Source organism: Gallinula chloropus (assembly GCF_964237585.1).
Source record: "Gallinula chloropus genome assembly, chromosome: 4".
In the NCBI taxonomy this organism is placed as follows: domain Eukaryota; kingdom Metazoa; phylum Chordata; class Aves; order Gruiformes; family Rallidae; genus Gallinula; species Gallinula chloropus.
Window position 1 is genome coordinate 70,846,423 of NC_140088.1, and position 26,144 is coordinate 70,872,566.

At 50.5% G+C, this 26,144-nt stretch overlaps 1 protein-coding gene across 1 annotated transcript; it reads right to left on the minus strand.

Annotated features, from left to right (window-relative positions):
- Positions 1 to 267: 267 nt before the first annotated feature.
- On the minus strand, positions 268 to 18,769 carry CXXC4 (CXXC finger protein 4; the record flags this gene model as incomplete). Its single annotated transcript, XM_084263258.1, has 2 exons — positions 268 to 312; positions 17,690 to 18,769. The coding sequence occupies 2 exons, from the start codon at positions 18,767 to 18,769 to the stop codon at positions 268 to 270; spliced, it is 1,125 nt and encodes a 374-aa protein (XP_084119384.1).
- Between the last annotated feature and the right edge of the window lie 7,375 nt (positions 18,770 to 26,144).

A 26,144-nucleotide genomic window follows, 5' to 3' on the forward strand; every position in this document is an offset into this window, starting at 1 on the left:
TTTTTTTACAGCCACTTTAAAAATAGACAACAACTTCACTAGTATAGCTAAGTTACATCAACGAAAGAATCAGTGTACTGAATGTGAAGAAGCTGGCCAATTCCCCCGGCTCCCAGATTTTTGTCTTTTGCTTTTGAGGAAACCCCTATACATAAATGAAAATAGTATCTGAGTATATTCTTCAATGGTGGACTAAGCAGTTTCTTAAAACAAGACTTTAGCTTGCCATTCACTTCGGACTGCCTTGAAAATAAGATACACTACTGCTTAAAAGAACCATCGGAATGCTTCAGCGCTGGGAACAGGTGTTCTCTAAAAAAAAAGCAAGAAAACAAGTTAAGCTTTCTTTTGCAGCATTGGCATACTTGAGTTCTTCTAGTTGTTCTTTTCCTTTACATTTCAGGCATACTTTCAGTTATCTAGGAACAACATGATGCCTCGCACTGCTTGGCAATTAATAGAAACATCCTTTCTCCCAACACACACCATTTTAGGATCACATGCGATACACAGCACTCGGTATTTAACACACCTAACACGCTGTCTTTGCCTTAGTTAGTTAACACCGTAGCCATGGAAATGTAAACATTGCTAGAAAAAAAACCTTGGAAAACAGCACGTTTGGAATAACCACGCGGTTGTACGCTGGTTTCCGCCTGTGCTTTGGCATACTGGGTGTGCAGTTACGGCTGGGCGGGTTTGCAGGTTAGACACACGCCTTAGCAAGAACACTTCTTTTGAGACGGGGTTAAGAGCAGCTTTGCTCTCTCATTCAGAAAGCATTCTGTGCCTACAGATGCCTTGGGAGCAGAGGCTGGCATCTTCAAACCTCAGGCCAGTCACCTCATTCCATGTTTAGTTCACAATGCAGAAAGCACTTAAGCACATCCTTGACTTCATTCCAGTGAGGGAAACATCCCTCTGGCCTGGGGGGCCACTGCTCAGGCTGCCCACTTACTTCGTCTTGCACTCAGTGCTGGACCTTGGCTTACTTGGAGATGGTCTACCTGCAGAGTTGCTGCCCCCCCTTGCTCCCCCACCTGTTGTCCCTCCAAGAATGATATCCCCTTGCATTCAGGTGCTTCCGTACACATCTGAGTACAGGTGATTTCCCTTCATGGCTTTACAGTACAACACAGATGAGAGACTGGGGTGCTGAGCCTAGGAGGGCTGTGTCATTTGTGAGAGCTACATCTTGCCCTCAGTTTCCTTCAAAGTCAAAAGTTGATGAAAGCACCCTTGAACCCATGCATCTAGACCCACGTGTCTCTCCACCAGAATTAATGGTGATGCACTGACCAGGGAGGCGAGAGTGCGCCCTGGGATGACTGTAGCTGTCGGTCCCAGCTCACAAGTACTTGTTCCATTAAGAACTGCCCACGAATAGTAGCACCACATCCAATGAAATTCCCCTGAAAGCAAAACTCTGGAAATTTGCAAATAAATACCAGAAATGAAAAAGCTCTCATTGATTTCGCTGGTGTCATATATAAATGCCATGTCTCTTTTTGAAGGAATTATTTCATTTTTCTTTCAGGGAGGACCGCTTAAATGTTTTCCTAGTTTCTCCATAAAAATCCAATAAACCACGGACCTTATGGCATACAGTGTTCATTGTATTTGATGTCAGCCTATTTCTTTCCAAATTCCTGGGAACTGCTCATTAGTATGGGAAGTATTTTTTGTTGAATAATTAGCCCATATTCTGATAGTCAGGCTCAAGCAGGAGTACACGGCTCCTCTTTTTGTAAAAACTGTATGAAAGGGGAGCTCACATTGTCATGTTTATCACCCGTGCCCATGGAAATACCCAGGCTGAAAGTACTTCTGCTGCATCACCAGAATCCTGACCTGCGGTCAATTCAATACCCTCCTCCCCTCCACAAATGTTAGGCTTTAATAAATCATCCGAAAATTAACTTCCAGAGACAACGAGCTGGTTTGTTGAATACAATCACCCTGACCAGTATGAATTGTCTTTGTGCCAGTGGTCCAACAGCAGGAATTGCTTACACCTGTCTCTACCAGTTCCTGTTCTGCCCTGTTACGTGGTGTCAAAGCGCAGCAGCCCTCCTCCCCAGGTACGCTGAGCAGAGCTAGCGCAATCGCTCGACCGTCCGCACCGGTCTGTGTGGGCTGTAAGATGGCTGCTGAGAGCGAGGTATACAGATTTATAATTTATAAAGAGGTTGACTGCAGAAGAGGCTGGAGTTCAGAGCGACAGGAAACAATCATATGACTGCACTGACCTCAAAAGAACAGCCGAGCACACAAACGTATTAAACTCAATAGCTGGTCTTTGCCTGAGAACTAAACGTAACACTCCGCTGTGGGTCCGTCTGGCTAAACGCAAACCCACAGCTAGACAGACAGATTTAAAGACCTAGTGACTGAGATGGCCTTTATTTATTTTCTTGCAGCATCAGGTTGAGTTACTGTCAGATGTTGTCATATCAGCTGGAAGTAAAGGTGCAATGTCTGATTAAAAGGTCATTCAGACCTTTAAATACATGGAATAATATTTCTGAAGGGCAAAGCTGTGGTTTAATACGTGTGCTTTTGAAAAAAATACAAGATAAGGAATTTTGCATCTGTGTACCAAGTTCTAATTAAAGATATACATTTAAAATTAAATATCCATTGCACTAACCCCCGATTTGGGAATGAATTAGTAATCCACACTTAAACAAAAACAAAAAACCCCAAAACAAACAAAAAAAGCTTTTAAAATTGCATGGGTGGATCACATTAAATTTAAACCAATTTACGTGATGAGATCCATAGATGTTACCAATCCAAGAATCAAGGCTAATTCCAGAGAAAAAGAGACCCTTCAGCCCGTTGAGCAGCTGAGCACACCAGCCTACAAGCTCAAGTGCAGTGTGCAGTGACCATCTACTGCCTGGCTGTATAAATCCAGCAGTCCCAGCTGGGGAATCAAACTCTCGGCGAGATTACAGCGTGTTTCTGGATCTCTGTGCTGCCGGCGGGGAATCGTTATCCTGAGTGACAGGAAAGACAGATCCCCCCGGAAGCCAGGGGAGGGGTGGCGAGGAGCAGAACCAGAGTTGATCAGCATGGTTTTGCTGTAAAAGCCTTCACTGCTCGTGCCGGTGCAAATGCTGACAAACAGCAGGCTCATTCCCAGGAGGATGCTCAGAAACCCGCCAGCCCCGGCTTCTCCAAGCGGGTAATGCCATAAAGCGTAGCGCTGGAGAGAATTTATCCCTGCACAAAACCGGGATGAAATTACCTCCACGCTTTCAAACTCTGTATTCTGTGCCCTTCTTGCCAGCTTTCGCCGCAAAAAAGAAGCAGCTCAAAGATTTGAAATTGGAAATTTTAATTGTTGCCTTGAAAAATCAGCTTCAGGTAGGGAACCAAGCGCGCTGCATTTTTGGAGGAGGAGGTAAAAAAGGCAACAGAAACCAACAGAAGAGTGAAAATGCTTTCAATTGAGCAGCAACTGAAAAATGATACCTATGTATCCATGCCGCTTGCCCCACACAGATACGTAAACACAGACCCTTGCTACCCGTGTGCGTGTGCACATGCTAGCGCCATGAAAAGGGCACGCTGGTAGGTGCTGTAAATGCCTCACCAGAGATTCCGTTTCGACAGCCATGCTCTGTATTTTCATGGAAAAAGCACTCATTAAAGAATGATGCCTCCCACAGCCCCTGGGGTGACTGATGGAGCAAGGGGCGGGGTGCCAGACAGATGGCAGGCTCTGCTCAGCCCAGCCCCATCCCTTGGGTAGCTCCTGCCTACAGAACGTGCTGGGGATGCCCCTGTCCAGGGCTCTCTGAGCCTCATGGCTCGCAGCCACCTGAAAGATTTGCTTTGGAGATCAGGAAAGTTGGCTGTTACTGCTCAGGATGCCGTTGGGGCACAGCTGCATAACCAAGACTCACTGTAAGTCATCTGTATTATTATTTTCTGTAAGGATAGGGAATCACTTGGGTTGAGATGAACGACATTCAGAAATAGAATAATAAAATATATCAGAGTGCTACATGATTATGACCTAATACTTTGCCGATGTTAAAAGACGTTGCACTATGTAAGAATCTTTTGATGTTTGATCCATGAGCAAAAAACCTGCTCTGACTAAAGCAAACTCACACGTTGGCTACAGCAAATTACTGGCCAGGTATGGATGGCACTCCTCGGTCCTCTTGAGGAATCCTAGCTCAGCCAAGGCCCTTTGGGAAGTATATTGCAGCTGGGGTACCTTCTACAAGACCTGGGCTACCTGACAGTCTTTACAAAGACACAACCACAGAAACTGTGGCAAAGGAACTTCGCCCTTAATGAATCTCAAACTCACACAGCAAGGCCAGAGAAGACAGTGGATTTCCCAAAGCAGTGCGGCTGGGCACACAGGGAAAAAGGACTTGATGAAGGTCTGCACAGAAGCCCAAGAGAGCTTCTCACACTGGAGAAGGATGAGCCCTTCCCGAAATGCCTTCCACAAAAGCAGCAGGCCAGCGGATGTACAGCACAGAATCTGGCCTGCTAAGTTATAGACTGAAGTTATATATGTACATATATATGTATCTCAATATACACACATATGTACAGATACATGCTTGGAGACAGAGAAATCCAGTGCTCCATGCTGGCCAAAACATTGAGCTGGAAGGTCACAGCCCCACACAAAATGCAGTCTGGATCAATCAGCAACCCAGCACAGCCAGCACTGACCACCACTGGCCAAAAACCGGTGACTGTAGGCTTTCCTCATGCCTCTGGGAATGTGGGCCACACACCTCAGTCCCACAAAACCCACATAAAGCAAACTGGCCTTTCCTTCGTGGCATACCTTGAATTTCCAGTGCCACAAGCTAATTTAGGTGTCAGATTGATTACACTAGAAATTATGTCAAATATACAAAAAGCATTGTTCATACATAAACAGTACAGAATCTCATGCAAATCCACGTGCTCTGAAGCTCACTTTCCACCTCCAGTTTCCCTCCCTGAAAAGACCCTTCTCCAGCCAAGCAGCAGGCTGCTGGGCATGCGTGGCGGTGCGGACCCAGTCCCACAGCTGAAGGAGGATGTGTGTCTCACTGAGACGCACCCACACCCAGCAGTGACACGACCTCCTTCCTGACCATCTCCCCGTGTGTGTGGGCAGGTGCCCTACCTGGTGGTAGAGGCAGCCCAGGGACTGGCAGTTGAGGGATGCTCTGCCACCCATGAACTAACATGGTCAGGACAGCATCTCCCCTCCTTACTTGCCTAAACAGTGAGCCACTGGAAGAGGAAATCGGCCTTTCAAAGTATCTATTGCCCACTTTGTTCCGCTCATAAATATACATTACCTACAGCAATGACTTTGGGGAAAACCTCCCTACGCTCAGATTCGGCTCACAGTCTCCTTGAATGTTTTTCTTCAGGCAAGGAAGCTTGGGGGCAAAAAAACGGTGTGTGAATTGCATTGGAAGGAAGGAAGGAGGAGAGGAAGGAGGGGAGGAAGGCGGGAAGGCGGGAAGGGGCAGAGCCCAGTATGCAAGGCACATTTCTCACAGCAGTCCCTGCCCTGAAGGTGTGGCAGGAGTCCCACAGCCCTGACACCAAGGGAACCACCCACAGCCACACAGCACACGTGGTGGCTTTGGCATGCATGTTGGCTGGCATGGGAGAGCTCTGCATGGGAAGAGCCCACACCTCTCCTACCCCCCCTCAGCCTCTGCCCACCCAGCTGCACCCCCACAGGGTGTGTGTGTGTGGGGAAACACATCGGTTCTGGATGAGGTATGAAACCGTCTCCAAAGCTACTGCTCCCCACAGCTGCCAAAATCTCTGTCCGCCCAGCGACGCTGCGCTCCCGCTCGCTGTGTGTGTTATCAGGCAGTAACAGATGTCCTCTAATAACGAGCTTATTATTGGACTTAACAGATAAAACGGGATGTGTATGCCAGGTCAGAAGCTCGGTGGTGAGTCTGCTTCCACAGCCCACCTTAAAATATCTCTCCCCGCACCTGAGCTACGGGCCTGTCTCCCTTCATACCACAGATGAGATTTAACATTTATTTTAAAAGTCAGCTTTATTTGCTCCAAGAGGACACGCATCTGCGTGCTGGCAGTTATTTTTCCACTTGCGCTGCATATCTCTCAGGCCGTATTTGAGACAAACCAGATTTAGAACATACCAGATTAGGAAACTCATTTGACTTTCTCTGCCGCCAGCTCCACCAAGTGAAAAGTAAACCTCTGCCGCAGGACAGTGCAAACAGAAATTTAAAAAAATGTACTCCTGACTCAGGGGCACGTCTTAAAAACCCAGCTCCTCTTGAACACCTCACTCAGAGGATAACCTCCGGAGGGTTCAGTGGGGTTCGCTGGGGCATAAAGGACTTGTGCCCACCGTCACGGGAGAGCTAGAGACCTGCTGCTGTGGGCCAGATCCTGCCACTTGGACTTGGCACCAGCAGCAGGCAGTAGCCCCCCAACTAAATCAATAGGATTAGTCCAAGGAGTAATGCGTTTCTCGACAGGAGAAAGAAGGAACAAACATTCCTTCATTTACATTCAGTGCACACCAAAGTTTATTTTATATATTAATTTTTTTCCCCTGCTTTATATATGAGATTAAATTTGGAGAATGGGTAAACAATTTCACTTTTTTGATCTGAAAAAATGCATAACACCATTGGGGAAAACAGATGGCAAATACAGATCAGGAATCATAAGGAATCCAGACTAATGCTGTCAAAGAAAAACAGCTCAGTCCCAGGAAACATTAGTGACAGAGCCCCTCTCCATGCTGGTGAGCACCTACAGCTGAGACCAGCCCTTCTGGCTTTCAGTAGCGTGGCCCGCACGCTTCACCATCGACCTCGAAATCCCGGGGGGCAGCTTGAGCTGCTAAGCGTTGCTTGCATGGAGGCTGGCAGGCACAAGCATCGCCCCAGGATGCAGGCAGAGCCCTGGAAAGGAACAAATCTCTTCTCCCCCTTCTCTCCTGGGCTGGGAGTAATTGGCTGCGGTCGCCTTCCAGCACACTCTCTCCCTTGTGCCAGCACAGCTCTTTTGGCCAGCAAGCCAAGGGACAGAGCCAAGTCTCCACCTCTGCTGTCCCGCTCACTCCCAAGGGGAGCAGCCAGCTTGGCCAACAGCTTCCCCGTGCCTGGCACCCGGCACACAGGGCTGGCAACGCTGGGCAAGCCGGGGGGTCAGGAACTCCTCCTGCCGTCTGCTACCCTGAGCTGCGTTCCAGCTGGCCACGCTCCGGCCTCACACGGGGGCTCCTAATGGTTTTCTGGCAAAGGCAGCAGGGCAGCATCAGACTGGATTTGGGTTTTCAGGTTAGGGGTCTCTCCTGTCTCACTGCCAAAGGGATTCACATTTCCTTCCCTATTTCTACACCCTTCTCAAGCAGACCTTGCAGTTCTGTCAGTTTTTCAGCTATCCCTGTACCTGAGGATGGAGCTGCTACGCCTGCCAGAGCGCATATTCAGCTTATGTGACTATTCTGCTTTTTTTTTATTAGTTATTATTTGCATTCCAGCGGCATCTGAGGGCCTCAGGCAGGATGAGGGATTGTTTCTGTTGGTGCTGCCTGCCCAGCCTCTCGACCAGTAGGTCTGGCCAGTCTCCTGTTTTTTCAGGGTTGGGGAAGGGCTCATAGAAGCTCTAACACGGCACTACTTCAGAGCTGAGACTGATGCTAAGCAGGTCAGAAAAGCCGTCACTCAGTGCTCTCGTACTGACTGTGGGAATTAGTATCAAATAGCCAAACATTTTATTAGCATAAAGCAGAATTCTCTGCTACCGAGTAAAGTTTTATAGAGGAATTCTTGGATGCAGGTTTGTTACCAGAATGCTACATAAAACCCAAGACCATACAATGGAAAAGACACTAAAAATGAAATATCCACATCACTGCCCAGCTGCTGCCTTTGCTTAGGACCTGTCTGGTTACTTCTGCTGACTCTCATCTGTCAGACATTATCAGCTAGAAGCGTGTCTGCCTTCCGCAATGGATGTGCTACGTGCGTGCACCTCCCCCTCTCTTGCACACACACTGCCATTCACCTTCTCCCTAATCAAATCCCTGTGAAGACCATCCATCAGTCCCTATCATTTATCCTTCCCACACACACAAGCTCACAAAACAGAATTATTCTTGTTAACATTCATTCCATTAATGAGAAATCCCTGCTGGTTCATCATCCAGTGGTACAAGTCTTTGCACTCACAGGCTGACATCTCTATCATCCTCCAAACTGCTGCTCTGGGGTACAGTAATCTCTTACGGACTGGTCTCCAAGCAGAGAAGAGGCACGTTTCTCAGTACCAAACCTAAATTTAAATCTCTTTCCCCTAGAGCTGCTGGGGCTTCAGCATCTTTTTCTCCTGCATGGAACCTAAAATCGGCTATGATGCCTCATTGGTTAGCTAACTGCTTCTGTCCTCTGGGATTTTTCATATGCTGTTGATAAAAGAGCCAGTGAAAAATATAGCCATTAAATGCTTGGCCTCTGCTTGCATGTTTCTTTTTCTGCAAAACTTGGGGAGGGGGAAAAAAAAGAATAAAGAAAATCACTCCAATGCAGTACTCGGTCACCTGGGCTGAGGGAGGATTTTCAGCCAGTGCCTCAGCCTCATTACAGGCTCCCTCACAGGCAGTGAGCACCATGTGCCGTCCGATCAGCTGCAGGGAGAGAGGAGCAGCAACACAAACTCTTATTCAGCAGACCTTCACAATTCTTGACTGGAGGGGAAAACATTAAGATTGTAAATGGCTCTGAACCCCATTTATTCCTGGGTATGTCATCTGAAATTTTCAAGGATGACAATTAAGACCCATCTCAGTGATTATTTCCATGATACTGCCACCTCTGCTGGACTTTGACCTCAAATTTATTTTACATCAGGTTCCGAGCAACCAGCCAACTGTGATCCCCACCTCCCAGAGCTCGGATGAACTGGTGATTTAGAGGGAACAGGCTTTACATCATTACTAAGCTTGTGTCACTGAAGCCTTCCCCCACCCACTCTCTGGTGGCTAGCTGTTCAAACCCACTAACCTTCCAAATACATTGTCTCCTCTTTTGCTCACTCTAAAATCAATGGCCTTTGTTTGACTGGTGCCACTTACTTTGGAGATCACATATTCAACAGCGTATACTCTCTGCCTCTCCTGTTCCTTTCCTGACCTGTAACTGCACCAGTACAATCACACTCTGCCCTCCTTGTCCCTTCTACACAGATGGCCAGAGCTCTGCAGCTCCCTTCCAAGCCTGTAACTGCCAAGGATGCTCACCACCTCTGCATCCCCACATAGCAGTTACTGAACTGCAGTTGCTTTGGGGTATTTCTTTTGTGATGATGGAGCTTTGTGTTAAGACAGTGCAGACTGACATGCTGTCAGCACACTCCAGCTTCCCTAGGACATGCAGGACACCCCAATGGAGAAACTTCTAATCCCAAGCAGTCATCGTGCAATGAATCATCATTTCCAGCCTTCCATTTGCAAGCATCCCCTCCCTCTTTCACGTTTGTCAGTGTGTCTGTACGTATGCCTTTATCATTTCCTCAGCTCTTCAATAACTTGTTTAGATCATGCAACTCCTCCCACACCACATGCTTGCCCTGGTGACCCAGATTCTCTCCATAAATTCCTGTAAATTAAAGAAATGAATTAAAGAAATGGGATTACCCTATCAACAAGGGCATGTGGAAAGCCCCACTTTTGCTCATCAAGGTCCCCTTCAGCTGTATGAAGACTTGGCCTTCCCCCAGAGAAGTGCTGGGAAGAGGTGGGTTACTGGTGAGCTCTTTGGCTGCCTCCCCTGAACAGCTACTGGCAAACCTCCCGCTCGTGGCAGCAGATGCATTCTGCTTGCTCCTCACCAGGAAGACTTCACTGCCATTGTCAGCACTACCACTGTACCCTTCCTGCCAGCAGGTCACCAACCGTGCTCGGTCAGACTGCCTGAGTTGGTCCTATGGAGGAACAGGCATCTCCTCACCGAGGCTTTGCATGTTACAACCAACCCTCAACCCCCTTCACATTCTTCTCTGTTCATGACTGCAGCTCTTCTTTCCTCCTCCACTGTCCTCATCTTAAGTGATATCTGTCCTGAACACCCTAAGATTTCCCATCATTTTCCAGTGCTTATTAAGTTCCTCCCTCCACCTCAGATTTTAATACTGCTTTCCACTTCCTAAACCACTGAATATCCTCTCTCATCTCTGCACAAATAACTCCTAGTCAAATGAAATCTGACACCAGCTAAGGGTGATCCTACATAAAAGTACATCCAAGACCATGGCCACAGCACTCTGGAACCAAAAGGAATGCTGTTCTGAGACAGGAGAGGCATCTTAAAATGGGGAAGTCTTAAAATTCCCAACATTTCAGAAACTAAGATAAAGAAAAACATTGAGCAGAGCAGGGGAAAGCATAAAACCCTGCAGTGAGGAAGGAAAAGGCATTTGATGAGCTCGCTGCCTGCCAAGAACACAGTATCCAGCATGGCCCAGGCTGCCTTTATTCCTTTTACGTTCTCGTATCTCACTTGGCGCTGGAGTGTCTGGATAAATAGGAAGGAATGGAGAAACTCCAGAAAACTGCACAAAAATTCAACAGGCTTCACATATACCTGGCTATGGATTTTTATAGTGTTAATTAAGAGGATGCCTAGGAGTTCCAGGGAGGAGAAAATATTTCCCATAATGTCTGAGAGTAGAAGTTAACAAGCCTGCTGGGATCTTTTTAGCCCCCGCGGAGCTAAGGCTTCAACATTATTAAATGGCTGTGGCATCTAAAGTACGGTGCAACATAACTCAACGCACAACAGAAAGCGCAGGGTGCTGAAACGGGGGATGACTCTCGATTATGCCGCAGAGCAATTCAATTTCAAGACAGGTGTTTGCATGTGACTGAGCAAGATACGACCATGGAAAACAATACGAGTACCCAGAAGAAGAGATAAGAGGCCCACAGCAGGCTGGGCCCCCAAGTAGCAAAAAAGGTGTCAGTTGGAACTGCATGCTTCGAGGCCTGTTGCTTCAGGATGATCACTCACAGCAGATGAGCCATCAAAAATACATACACTGCAGAAGCAGAGAAAGGCTTTTTTTCAGAGGGTGGTACTCCTCAGAAGACATGGTACCTGAGAGCAATTTTTAAGCACTTAGTTGGTGACGCAGGTGCAACCAACTTGGTTAGCAACCAAGGCCAAGTCCCAGGGACTTTCTTAGGGTAAGACAAGTTACTTTCCTATTGCTCCTAACGCACTTGGTTACATCCGAAAAGCCCATCTTAAAGCCATTCTCTACACTATCAGCAGCCGCTTCCCATTGCAACCAGTGATCAAAAGGATTATCCTGTATTTGATGAGACTTTAAGGTGCATATCCTAGGTTTGCCTGCTCAGAAACATGTCACCAAGCCTAACCCTTACAGTACATGCATGTTAAGAGTTGGAAGATTGCTAGTTCTCTTGCTACAGATGCAAAGTTTTAGGATAGTTGGAAGCTATCAGTTCTTAGCCACTTCTATGCACTAAATGCATGACAGCATAGAGAAATTAATATCTACCTTTCATTTAGCCCTCTAAAACACATTTATTTTTAAAACCGAAAACACAACACCAAGAGCTTGCTCTTCACAAGCTTTCTGATACCCTAATTCATTCTCCAAGTGAGCCAGGTCTACCCTGACCTCAGTAAAGGTGTCCACCTAGCTAACAGAATTAGTGATCCAAAAAAACCCTAATAATACAAGCATACATGAACAGGCAGACAAAAATTGAGGCTGTTACTGTTACCCACCCCGAATGAGCAGTATATAACACAATATTCACATACCTACCAGCTCAGACAAGTCTCCCTGTCTGAACAAGGTGTGATGTGCATAGCCCACATTTTGTACAGAGAAGTGGTGAGATTTTTCCAAAAGTGCCGTAAACTGGCATAGGTGTCCAAGTCCTGATGGTTCAATGCACTGAAATACACAGTCCAAAGTGACTTAGATAATTTGGGGGGAGGGGGGAAGAAAAAAATACTTATTGCGCAAATTACTGCTCTAGGAAAAATCTGGATACTTTCATTATCTTTCTCATGACACATGCGACTTTTCCAGCCTGAACAACACAGAGATTTCATTATGCCAACTTAAAAAAAACAGGCTAATCAATCCCTCGCAACACTGAAGCCCAAAGTCTGGTGCAGAATCCTGATGCCCCGACTGTATAGCCTCTATCAGTACTTAGAAAACACGTGCAAAGAACTATTCAGTGCAATCGAAACACAGAACCATCACAGTTAACCCTGCTTACCATACGGACAATTTCACTAGCATACAATCCCAGTGTAACAATTTAAAGCAAGGAACTTCCAATTCAAGTCAAAAGCAGTGTTTGTATCAAAGAGGCTGTTAAGCCCTAGACTAGCCTACAATTTCACCAAATTCCCTGAAATTCTGTTCAGTTCACTACCAAATCCCACCACTAAGAGATCTCCTCAGGCAGCAGCAACTTCATTTTTGCCCCCGTTAATAAACTACACTGTATCAAACAGCGGTTTATAAAATGTATATTCTACATTGAACGCCAATGTCATTCATGGGGTTTGGGCTGTTTCTTTGCTTTATAAGTATCACGCAAGGAAAGGGAAACACCAAGGTATGAAAACGGTAAACCAGACAACATCCACCTCCATTACAGATGACATCCAGTTCCATTTCAGAGGATGTCCCTTCCGCTCAGTAATTTGCCAGAAGCTCGACTCTGATGGACTTTTAGCATCTTCCTCCACCCCATGTCTCTCACCAACCGCAACGCAAGATGCTATCCTAGCACAGAAGGTCAGATAGTGTCAATGAGATTTCCAAGCAGCAGAGCAGAGATGCCTGCAGCTGCTCTGGTGTATGCTGGAGGCGGCAGTAGGTCTTGCATTGTCCCCAAGAACCTCCAGAGGTCAAAAGGAGAACTCATCACCGAACGTATGTTTGTCTCAGACACTTAAGGTCTGGATGAAAATGACAAACAACCAGTTGCAAAATGCCTAGCAAAGGTCACATCCTGCTCTGCCTCTTGCCTCCTCTCTGCTCACTGCCAATGCCATCACCGCAGGAGCACTCCCGGAAGCCCTGAGCAAGAGCGCCACAGACACAGGGCGAGGGCCCCTGTGCAGCACCAGCCACCAGTTCCACCCTCCCGGCAGGCTCAGGCCTGGGAACAGGAAAACAAGAGTGCCCTGGCAGAGCGTGCTGGGAATGCCTTAGAAGGAGAAGGGAAACAAGCTGGCCTTCAGAGCCAGTAAGGTCTTCACAGATAACTGCCAATGTGAATCGCGCTTGGGACAGACAGGGGTTTTTGCTTTGCCTGCAATTGCCGGGGGGACAGGGACCACTTTTCTGCCGGCTCGCGCGGTGTTTAATGCATGAGGAGCCTCAGCCAGACAGAGGGCTACAAGGCAGCAGCAGGGAGGAGAGAAACGCTGTCATACAGCAATGTTTCAGTGAAGAACGGCAACTCGGGCTGCAAGGTGGTCTTTCTTGCCACCTACAAGTTAGCCACTTGGATCGTGTTAGCTGCCTGCCCCTCACGAACTTTCCCAGTCCCCTCTCACACTACTCAATTGCATCGTGCCGCTGCCTAACTTATGCATGTAATTTAAAGCTAGATAGACGGCAGGGAAATTGCTTCCTCTGAGGCCCTTACTAATTGACCCCTATCCACAGAGCTCAGCAGTCTTCCCTTAACAGCACTCACATGCGCTACCGCAACACGAAGCGCAAGTTCGGAGCTTGCTGGCGGAGTCTCTCTCCCCTGTGGCAATGCCATATGGTGTTAAGATTTTCAGGATCAGATGCCGTGCCTGTTGAAATCAATCATCACAACCCTACCCCCGGCGAAGGCCACCTCAAGCTCCCGCTGGCTCGAAAGGCGACTCGGCAAGGTGCCACGGATCTGGATGCCAGCATTTACTACCTCAGGTCGGCATGCAAACGTTTAATAGTGCACGTTATCAATTAGCATGGCTGTTAGGAATAAAGCAAGTGGCACTGGCTATGACAACAGCATGCCCAAACGGCAGATACTCCATTTGGGCCAAACCCTTCGGGGTCTGCTGAAGGAAGCCAGCCCCCGTCCCTGACTTTGCTGCCATGCTACTGCAAATGAGGAGCGGGGCAGCAGAGATTTGTAATGATGAATCGGGACGGTCTACTTCAAAGACAGGGGGATGTAAAGTAATGTCAGGCTCCTAATCTGCATAACCTGCAGCAGAACTTATAGATGTGTATACCAATCAGAGGAAAATAAGTAGTCTCTATGGGTAAATAAAGATTATGTCTCTTTAAACTGACTGTAAATCTGAATGAACACAGAATATACATACACAAGTAGGCAGCGTGCAACGTGACGTCAATCTTATTTTTATAGATTTATTATTACCGTACATAAAATTTCCTAGTAATAATAACATTCTATGAAAAATACTAGAGCATTGGGACACTTTTAATGTGAAAATAGTACAAGAAAAAATAGGAAAAAATAATTCAAGTGTTTAAAAAAATGCTGTGAGGGAAGCATTCCATCAAAAACGCAAGGGTCAGGGACTGGAAAGCGTTCGTGTGAATCTGTCTTCAACTCCATGTACTAACCTTGAGAGATATATCCTATGCCTTCATTGCACCAGCAGAAGAAGAGATTTAAAGGAAAAAGAGAGAAATGGTTTCCGTGGGATCAGCCAGTTTACTGTTTATTGTTATTATTCTCATTTTTTGTTTATTTGGGTTTTAAACACAGTTCCGCCCCCTGCCTTGAATCATCTCCGCATCGAGCGCAATTAGCAAACCTCACACGCGTGTGGTGGACTGTGAGCCCCTCGATCCTTGCCTCATTGCCTCGAGACCATGCCCACTGAGGTGTAGGGGATCACCCCTGCAGAGCCACTGCCTGTGCAGGAGTGTGGGACACAGGAGCCCCAGCAGCTCACTCTGTGGGGAGGCTGCCCTCGCCCATCCGCTGCTGCTGCGGGGCCTGCGGGGAGGGCCCGTTACTCTCTTGACACCCTTCCAGCTGGTGGCCCTGCAGCCAGAGCACTGCTGCTGCACATGTGCTTTAGGCAGCCCTGCTGTCACTCTTCAATGTTTTCTAAAAATTAAAAAAAAAAAAATAAAAAAAAAGATAAAGAAAGAAAGCAAAAAAAGAAAGTAGACATAAGCAAACCAACTGTAGGTGAAAGTTACTTGGTTCGGGCACTCTTCCTCTCCTACTGAAAAACCACATTTCAGTAAAGAAATTAGCCACATCCCGTGACAAACTTTGCGATGGGCCACGACCTGCAGAGAAGCGATGCCTGACTGACTTCTCCACAGCTGGAAAGAGAAACCTGCTTCCTTCAATCACATTATGTTATGGCAGCAGAGGAGCTTTTGTGTTTACGAATCTGAGGGAGCACAAACAGAGGAAAGAGAAGGAAGGAAAGAAGCAGAGGCAGGTGGTTATGAGAGCACACAAGTGGCTAATAAAACCACGGTTTTTACTAGTCACAGTGGTTAAACAATTTTAACGGGCGGCATTCTCATAACACGCCTGAGCAGTTTTTAAGGCTGTCAAACACCTCTGTCAGGAGCGAGGAAGTTCTGGAAATGTGGTCTGAGATGCGCACAAACCCATAGGAAGATCTGATAACATACAATTTCTTCCAGAGATAGCTCACTTTCTGCACAAATCGATAAGCCATCAGAACCTATCATTTATCACAAACATTAAATCCCAGCAGCATCCTGGTTTGCATGCTTAATGAGGGAACCTGGTGCACAAAGGCACCCCCAGTGCGGGGTGGTGCTGTGGGAGAGGAGGGGCGCGTGAGAGATTCTCCACGTCTCTAGTTCAGAGAAGTCACTTTCAAGCTGTTCTCAGCACTATAATCCATCCTTAACAGACTGGGACATTAGGTATCTTCTTTGCAAACTTGCTATGAAACCAACACAAGCATATTATTGAGAAAACTGAGGCTTGAAAATCCAATCTAGTTTCTAGCACCTGGGAAGTCCATCCTGATTTCTGCGTTAGCGATGTTGGGTCACTAAAAAAGAGCTAAGAGGCTGCAGAGCTACAAATCAAACATTCAGCAAGGACAGTTCACTCTTGCAAGGAGGAATTAGTTGGTTTGATGAGGCGGGTTAGGAAGGAGTTAACTCTATCAGCCAAATGTCAGTTAAACCCCCAAATGTTGCTTTTGTCCCATGGCAGTATCGATACCAACGCCGTTATCTCCATTTATTTAACACAGAACAAATTAATAGGCTTTTGGTGTTGGTTTTTTTCCCTGGAATCCCTCACCTCACCTCTTGGAGAGAGCTCCCACAAGTAGGGACTTGGGGAACACGAGGCTCTGCACACACGTGCACACACACACACACACACACACACACACACACACACAGAGGGGGAAGTTACAATTTCTCACTTAGTTGCTAATTTCTGTGCCTACAAATCTTGATGTCACCCAGCATACGCTACTCCTCTGTACTAAATCCATCATCCTCGACACCTTCCGACGCATCTGATATGCGCGTCTAAGCAGCAACACTATAATTTTAATAATGACAAGGGATTAAGTATGATTACTAGTCTTTCCTCTCGCTTGTTTCCTTCGCCTAATGCTATCAACCAATCGCCGTTTTCCTCCCGGTTGTGTATTTGGGTTCCCATTGTCTGTTGTCCCCGATACATTAACCGAAATGCCTGCGACACGGGGTCTGCCTGTCTCTCGCACGTCTACCGCATCTGAAAGCCTGTCGTTACAGCTCCGGGAACTGCGACGCGTTGGCAGCTCCGAGGACACGTCGTAAACATAACCGCACGTACAGTTCAGTCGCACCTGTGCTAGGTTCCCATTGTGTTTTAGACACCGTGAGCGGGTTATTTCCTAAAAGGTACCACTAAAGAGATTATCGGGGCACGTCTCACCGAGCACCGGGCGCTCCGGCCAGCTGCCTGCCTCGGACAGACAGCTGCCGGCCACCCTGGAGATGGACTCGACATTACTTCCCCTTAACTTCCGACGGCGGGAGCCAGGCGTTCGGTTGCAACTTTCCCTTTCCCACCTCCCCGTCCCTACAAACCGCCCCGAAGCGGCGTGAACGCCGTTAAAAAAAGAAAAGAGAAAAAGAAAAAAAAAAAGGGAGAGTAAAAAAAGAACCAAAAAGGAAAATTAAAACAAAAAAAAAGAAAACCCAGAGACAGCCAGCAGTCTTATAGAAACAGCACGGCAGGTAAACCAGGCGAGCAGCGTCTCGGAACGGCCACGAGCTGGCGGGGAGGGGGCCGGCGCCCCCCGGCCGGCCGCCGGGTCTGCAAGGCCGGGCGCTGCGGGGGCGGCTCTCCGTCCCTTCTCGGCGGGGGCGGCTACCGGGGCCGGCGGCCGCGGCCAGCGCCGAGCTCTGCGGGGCGCCGCGGGGGGCGGCGTTTCTCTTCCCTGCGGGGCGGAGAGGGGGCGGGCGGCGGGGCAGCGCCGCTGGGGCGGGAGGGGGGGGAGAGCGGGGGGGAAGAGGGGGGCCGCGCCCGCCGCGGGGGGCACCCTCAGAGCCTGAAGGAGGCCTCGGAAAAGGGATGCTGCATCTTGAAGCTAGACAAGAAGCACTGGAGGGGCGGGGGCAAGGGGTTGAGGAGGGACGGCGGGAGGCTGGGGAAAAAGAAATCATCTCCTCTGACCTCTAGCGAAGTGCCCGGTTTTTTCTTAAGCTCTTCACATTTCCTAAATTTGCAGATCTGGTGTCCCGTTTTGCGGTTCCTGCAACTGCTGCAGACTCCACAGTTGATGAGCCGCTTGCAGGGCACGCACACCCCGCAGCGTTTCCGCTTCTTCTTGGCGGGGTTGCCCGCCCCGGCCCCAGCCCCGCCGCCGCCGCCGGCCCCCCCTCCGCCGCCTCCACCGCCACCTCCTCCGCCGCCGCCGCCTCCGCCGCCCCCCGCGCCGGCGGCGGCGCCCAGGGCGGAGGCGGGCGAGGCCGAGGCGTGGCTCTGCGGGCAGTCCGCCAGGTTGGCGATCTGGAAGGCGCTGTCTGTCACGGCGGCCGAGGCCGCGGCGGGGGAGTGCAGGGCCGTCATGACGATGACCCCGGGGGGCAGGGAGAGGCCGCCTAGCGCCGGGATGGCCGAGAAGGTGCCGACGCGCTCGGGGAGGTTCATGATCTCGGCTTCGGCGGCGCCGCACTTGAGCTTGTTCATGCACTCGCCGGCCAGCGGCCGGCAGTGCTCGGGGGAGAGGGTGGAGAGGAAGTTGCCGTTCGCCATGGGCAGGGCGGGCTGCTCGGCCGGCGGGCAGCCGGGCTTGCCCAGCCGCTGCGAGTCGCTCCGGTGGTGCATGCCGCCCCTGCCGGCGTGCAGCGAGGAGGCGGCGGCCGCGGAGGCGGAGGCGGCGGCAGCGGCGGCGGAGGAGGGCTTCCTCGCGCCGCCCGCCGCGCCGCCGCCGCCGCCGCCGCCGCTGCCCCAGAGCATGGCGGTGGCGGCGGCGGCCGTGGCGGTGTCGCAGTTCCAGGGGGACATGCCGATGCGGGCGGCGGCGGCGGCGGCGGCGCTGGGGAAGATGGGGGTGGTGATGCGGGCGATCTTGGCCGCCTGGGGGAAGGCGCCGCCGTTGGTCTTGTAGAAGGTGGCGAAGGAGCGGTACCTCTCCATCTCCGAGTTGTAATCCACAAGGCTGTTGAGGGCCCCCTCGGGCAGGTGGCTGTCCTTGGGCAGCCCCGGCGCCTCGGGGTTGGGGCCGCTCTCCACGCACACGTTGGTGTTCATGGTGGCCAGGAGGGACGGCGGGAGAGAGGGGACGGGGCGGGGGGGGTGAGGGGCCGGGGACAGAGGGACGGGGCGGGGGGGGTCGCTTAATCCTCCTCCTCCGGGCGCATTCCCGCGGTCGGTGCCTGGCCGGGCAGCCGCTCCTCCTGCATCCTCACGGGAGCTGCCGCAGCTGAAACACAGAAAGTCATTTCCGAGGGGGTGCGCGCGCGGGGTGGGGAGGGAGACGGGGGGGGACGTAACGGCCGCCATCGGCCACCCCGGGACGGGGGACGGGGACACGGACGCGGGTGGGAGCACACGCCGCTGTACTCGCGGGCAGAGGGCTTCAAGGGGGCGGCCCGGGCCAAGCCAGCCCGGTCCCGGGACAAACTGGCGGTGCAACGGGGAGGGCGGGGGAGGAGGAGGGGACATGGCACAGGGAGCGGGAGCTGCCCACCTACCATCTCCGCCGGGGAAAATGAAAAGGCAGAGAGGGGAAAAATGGGAAAAAAAAATAAAAGGAATAAGAAAAAAAAAAAAGAGAGAGAGAAAAAAAGGAGGGAGGCGGGGGGAGGGAGCCGCCAGCTGCCACGGTGTCCTTCTGCGCCCGGCGGTCATTAGCTGCCTGCCGGCACAGCTGGCTCCGCCGGGCGCTGGTCGCGGCGGCACCGGCCCCCCCCGACCCCTCCCGCCGCGGGGGGGGAGCGTCTGCGGGCCGCGGGGGAAAACGGGGCTAGGTTGGAAATAAATAAATAATAAAATAAAATACTTAAGGCAGGCAATTTCACAGCTTGTGATCCCGGCGCCTGCAGCTGTACTAAAGACGGAGGATTTATCCCGACCTCTCGGGAGGATTCCCTGCCACCGTCGCCGGGGGCTGAGGGAGGGAGGGAGGGAATGGGGGGGGGGACACACGGACACGGGGACAGCCCCTCGCCGGGCGTCGCGGGGCAGGGGGGCTTCGCGGGAGAGACAACCCGGGAACACTCGGGGGGGCACGTCGCTGTACCTGCTCAACCAGCCCTTGGCGGGGTTTCTGCTTCAGGGTTAGGAAAGTTTGGGGAGGGGGCGGGGGGGTAAGGACACGGTGCTCGGTTAATTTCCCACCGTTCCCCCCGGGAGGTGAAAAGGGGGGGGGGGGGGGTATTTTAGTTTATGGCAACAGGGAAGGTACATTATGGCAGCCTGCGCGAACTAAAGCAAAACATAAACACAACTTAAAAAGCCCTCAGTTTATGAACACTGCCTCTTTGTTTTCCAGATGCGCTACCTGAATAGTTTAGATATTTCCAGCATCTTTTCTGATGTAGGGCTACCGATCAGAAACGTTCGCTTGGGAGACACTCGTGGGGCTGCGTCTACTTTCCAGACTCCGGCATGTTTAGTTCAAAACGGTTATCAATTACGGTAATTACGATCATAATTAGATTAATGAACCGTTTGCAGCCCAACCTACCGAGTGCAAAAACTTCGTCTTCTCCCGACGTCGTGCACTAAAAAGCGGGCTTTATGTAAACAAATCCAGATGAAGGGACCTTAAAATCTACAGAAGAAACCTCACCCTCGACTGCAGAAGGGACTAGCGGGCGTCTTTCCATTGGGAAAAAAAGACCCCGAGCCCGCAGGAGCCACCTCTGTGTTTCCACGTCAGGGAAAAACCCAGACTCCCGCTGCCTTCAGAGGTCTGGTGGCAATACAAAGGCTGCCCCGGAAAGCTCTAGGCTAAGCGTCGTCTTGAGGAGGGATGCAAAGGATTTGCATATAGCAATAAAAAAAAACCAAACCAAAACCAAACCAACCCCCAAAAAACAAAACACAAAACCAAGCCAACAACAACAAAAAAACCCCAACAAGGAATTAGAAATAAACCCCAAACAACCCAAACCTCTCCCGTTTCCAGAAAGGAAAACCTAGCCGCATGTCCTCGGTAACTACTCAATAAAACTAGTTTTGCCAGCCATGTGTAAGAAAGCCACGCATCTGCTAAGGAATAAAACGCTAGCGTTCAGCCTTTTATGCCAGAAGTCAAGTAACATACGCATTTCCTTGCCCTATTCCCCCCAGCATTAAAGTGGCTTCTCTCCACAAAAGCTTCCCTCGCTGGCTACCTCTCCTCTCCCCGCAGCCCCCTCCCGGGGTTTATTGCCACCAGGAGCGAGAAAATGATGGTGCCCACCAACCGGGTCATTATTGTTTAATCGATGCATCTCCGGAGCATGAAAAGGGTACCCGAGACGCAGTTATTGATTTCTCTTCCCCACCCCCCCCCCACCCCCCCTCTTTAACTATCGCCCTCATTTTCACGAATGAAATAAATAGATAGAAATTGCCAGCCGGGCTTCGCGGCTCTGCCCCTGCTTAAGCCAAATGTGACCGTACATGTTCAATATTGCATGTCTGCTCTGCCAAAGACAGAGAGATCAAAGGTCATATTTAGCATTCAGGAGGAGGGGCGGGTGCAGATTAATTAATAAATTAATATAGCGGCGCTTTTTATTGCCCAAGTCTAGCATTAATCTACTTTTACGATCCCAGAGGACAAGAACAAAAAAAAAAAAAAAAAAAAAGACAAACCCACAAAATAATAATAAAAAAAAAAGACACCCCCCCCAAGAAAAAAATCCCCAAATGACTCACGACGGATAAGGGGGGGGTGGGGGGGGTAGAAGGAGGGGGGAAAAAAAAGCAAACCAGTCACTTACCAGGCTCTTTATTTGGGGGGGCTTGAGCGTGCAGACGCTACCAGCCTGTCTGCCTTTAATTAGTTGCACATCAGTCCCTAACACAAAGAAGAAGAAGAAGAAGAAAAATATCCAGATGTGCCTTGGCAGCTCCTCAATTACAACTTTGATACTTGTAAACAAACTGCGAGGGGCGGTGGGGAGGGGTGGGGGGGCGGGGGGGATAAATGAAGCCGCCGATCCACTAAACAAATACCTGTAAGTGGCTTTTTTCCCCCCTCTCCCTCTCTCGCTCGTTGCAGAGAAAGGAGGAGGAGGAGGAGGGGGGAGCAGGGGAGGCGGCGGGGGGCGAGGAAGGAGCAGGCACAGAGGGAGGGAGAGCGTGTATGTGTGTGTGTGTGCGTGTGTGCGTGCGTGTGCGCGGTGGTCTCCTCTGCCGCCGCGTTGCTCGCCGCCTGTCTCCCGGCGCCCGCCCTCGCACACAGCGCCGGGAGTGCGTGTGCGTGTGTGTGTGTGAGAGTGTGTGGCGGTGCGGGGGAGGGGAGGGCGGGGGCGGGCGGGAGGCGGCGGCGGCGGGCGATCGCCGCCGAGGTGAGGGAGCGCGCGGGGAGGACGCAGGGATGCGGACGCCGCCGCCGAGCGCTGACGGGGCCGCCGCCGAGCGGCGCGCACGGGCCGCGGCGGGGCGCGACGCGGGGGGCCGCCCCCGCTGGGCCACCACCCCCCCACCACCACCTTTCCCGCGGCGCGGCTCTGCCCAGCGCGGCGGGGCGCTGCGGCCGGCGGCCGCCCGGTGCGGGGCTGCCGGCGGGGGCGGGGCCGCGCCGCGCCGCAGAGGGGAGGAGAGGGGAGGGGGGGCGCGCCGCCCGTGCAGCCCTTTCACCCTCCCCGCGGGCGGACGAGAGAGAAGGGGGAACTGCCGGGAAAGTTTGTGCCCTGGGAAGTTTGCGGGGGTCCCCCCGCCTCGCCCTGCAGCGGCCTTACCGGAGCGCCCGGCCGCGCAACGCCTCGGTTTCCAATCGCAGCCGTGTGACCCTAGCGACTCTCCACTCTCACCCCCCCAGTCACTGTTACTGCTGCAGGCGCTGAGGTGCGGCAGATCTCAGGCACGTTTAGGCGAAACGGAGCCGGGTGACCCGCGAGGGCCTGGGCAGTGCCTGGGAGCGCTTTCCCGGCCTCTGCCGCTTGCCCGCCGGGACATGCGTGCGGGAGAGCGGGAGGTGCGAGGCACCTGTCCCTGCAGGCCGAGCGCTCCCGGCACCTCAGCTGCCAACGTCCAACCGCTCCTCCCCACGAGCCACCCACGAGCAGATAGGCACTGCTCGCAAACACACTGCAGCCAGCCCCTTGAAGAACTTCAACAACCAAGTGTAAAAGAAGAAAACCAAACCCCAACTGCACCCACCTGCCTTCCCCAGAGTTCCTGTGAGCACAAAAAGGGGCCTATATTCACTGAATAAATTATGCATCGCAAGTTCTTCATCCAGCTCCTCCTGGTAGATCCAGAGCGAGCGCTGGCACCCACCGAGACGTCGCTGCAGCCTGGCGCAGCCCGCGCAGGCACGAAGCGGTTAAGAAATGGATGTCTCTGCCAGGGAAATCATTTTAGCCATTTGTAAATTACAGAAAAAGAAGGGAAAGCCACACCATTTCATTGGCTTTATATGTCAGTAAATGAGGGCTTTATTCGCAGACTGAAGTTCTACTTCCTTCTGCTCCAACGTGAATTCAAGCTCTGGGTGCTCAACGTGATAGAATTACCTGTGGGAAAGTGAGTTGGGAACTTTTTCCCAGGAGCACTAGGAAGAGGTGGATTTCAGCAGTGGGATTTGGCGAGGACCAGCAGTCTCATGGCTCATCCTCCAACAAACGTGACCGATTGGTACCCAAGAGGGACAGTTACGGTCCATCAGGTAGCTTGCAGATCTCCCAGGTGTCCCACCATTGGCATTTATGTGGATTGGAACACTTTATTTGGAACTGGTAGAGTTTGTCAAACTAATAATCAGCCTCTAACCACACGATACGCATTTTAAAATACCCCTAAACACGTATTTACATAATAAAGTGTAACCTCACAAAGAGCTGGCATCATACCTTATGACAGCCCCGCTGCCTTTTTCAAAGTCTTCTCTGTTTTGATACATTTTAATACGAACTTATAGGGGAAAATACAAATGAGGGGAAACGATGTTTCAGTAATGTCACAAAGTGACAAAAAACAAGCGCTCTTCCTGTTGAGGTTCATTCCCTACCACTTTTCTCCCAAATTAGTTGTCAAAAGCCATATGCGATACTCCAAACACTGAGGGCGTTTTTCAAACACAGACTTCTCCTGAACTCCAAACTTCCTTTAATCACAACCCGGGTCTCACTTAAGCAATCCTTTCCGAGTCAATTTATTACTTTTGAAGGAATTACATTTTTAATAACCTAAAAGAGGGAAAGGGGAAAACTCTGATAATCTTTTCTCATGCATAAGGAAGACCGTTTCATGTATTTTTTAATTGTCATGTGAATTAAATTGCAGTGCTATATATAACCTTTCTGCTCCAGCCTGGAAAACCTGTACACTTTACCAGTGTTGGGGAAGAAGTGGGGACGCCAATTCAGATGGGTTTTCTCTGAAACCTTCTGCTCAGTAGAGGATTTCTTTTTGTTTTGTTTTCTGATAGCAATCTGTCTGCTTTGAGCCTGGGAGAGGAGGAGGAGGACTGGAAGAGTGGAAAACGTACAGGTGTTTATCAATGAGGGATCCAGCCTTCCAGCTACAACTTTCTCATGACAAGTTTGAAGAAAGCAATTCCAGATTGTCCTTTTCACAGTAATCCATGCTTTGATGGGAGGGATGGAAACTTAAAAATCACAGGCTCTGTTTTTCATCCAGAAACCATTCCCCCTTCGTTTCCAGCAGGAACCCAGTGAGAGAAGTATGTTGCAACATTGTGAACATGGGAGCTGCCCTGCTTTTGTAAATATTAACATTGTTCTGAAAGAAAGTTGCAACAAAAGTGAGAGACACAGACTCAAATTCACTTTCTGTTCTTGTCCATCCTGTGACTGGCTCCAGTGTGCATCTGCTGACTGGCTGTTGAAAACCTACCCTGATCCATCAGTATTGTAAGCACTACACCAGCCTTAGCAAAAAGGGGGTGAAACAAACTCTTGGGGAATGCAGCAGTTCATTACAGACTGCTGGCCAGGTCTTTTTTGTCTAATATTGTTACTCTTTCCTTTCGCGTGCTGTTTCCTGAGGGGTTCCTAAAGCCCATGGATCTGATCCACCATCCGGGCTGGATGCATTTGGGTTCCCTTCCACTGGGGCCCAGAGCTCTAAAATGTCCCCAGCTGCACATGCTGTCACTCTGGCTCTCCCCTGGGTGCTCCCAGCATGCATCCCTTGGGGCATGGGCCTCTGCCACAGAGGAACTACAGACGGATGGGACTGGAAAAGCAGTCGCCTCTGCTCCCTGCACTTTCTCCTTGAGAGATCTCCCACTGTGCACTGGAAGGTGCCAGCTTTCCTTTAGGACCACGCTCCTTTACCTGATCCCAGCTCTGTGCCTCACTCCTCGACGAAAATGGAAATGGTGGCTCAGCTGTGTTCCACCTTTGAGAAGAGACATATTTCTGGCACAGCCAGAAAACTGAAGAAGATTGAAGGAAGAAGAAAATTTCAATTGAAAATTGAAGAACTTTCTCAAAGTTCCCAAACCTTTTTTTTTTTTAAATCAGTGCAAGAAACACATGGAAACGTACAGAACTTTCTTGTACACCACAACAGTAACAGCAAACCTGCACCCCATTGCCTGGAATCCCTCAAAACTCTTTAACGTCCTTTGAGCTACAAATTATTCCATGGAATCTCTGGGACCTGGGCTCAAATCTAACCTGACAGCTGTCTGTTTGCACTGCCTGATACCCAACCCAGCCCCTCTGAGCTTGGTCTCATCTCTGTGAATTCCAGCAGTGCCAGGCACCTTCCCTTCCCATGTAGGCTCTCACCTCTCTGCTGGCCCATACATTCCACTCCTCTTAGTCATGGCTGTGGCCAGGAACACCCTGAACACCACCCTCATGCCTGGCCTGGCCCCGCTGCTTTCCACACATGCACTCCATCCCAACTCCTTGCTGAAGAGGGACACCTTGCTGTCTGCCAGCTACTGGAGAGTTCTCACATCAGTAAAGGAGAAGACCAGGCATGAACTCGTGTTTGTGTGCCGCAAGAAAAGACACCTGAGAACTTCTGTAATGCATGATCTGCCAGCAAAAATAAGGTTAAAACCACCCATTAGAATGCCTTGCTTATCATCCAGTATTACTGAAAACTGCTTTCCTTGCTTTTGTTTGAAAGGAAATGCAGTGATTACCCCCCTATTACAGACACCTACAAATATTTACTAAAATAACATAGCAGAGCAATTTTTTAAAAAGTTGTCACAGCTTAAGTATTCCCGTTACTTTGGATCTGGTCTGATTCTGCTTCAAGTACAGCCGCTTCCCTGCTGCTTCCTAGGCAGGAGTCCAGGTTGCTGATCTCCGATTATGCCGACTCCCAGAGGGCTCGATCCACCGCTGAGGCAAGCCAACGTTGCAGCGCTGCGTTCGATGGGATGCTGCCAGCTGAGGAACAGCGATGCCCAGGAAAACGAAAACCCACAGAGATCCTCATATCCTCAGTGCTGGGATCCTCACAGGACACAGGCTGAAAT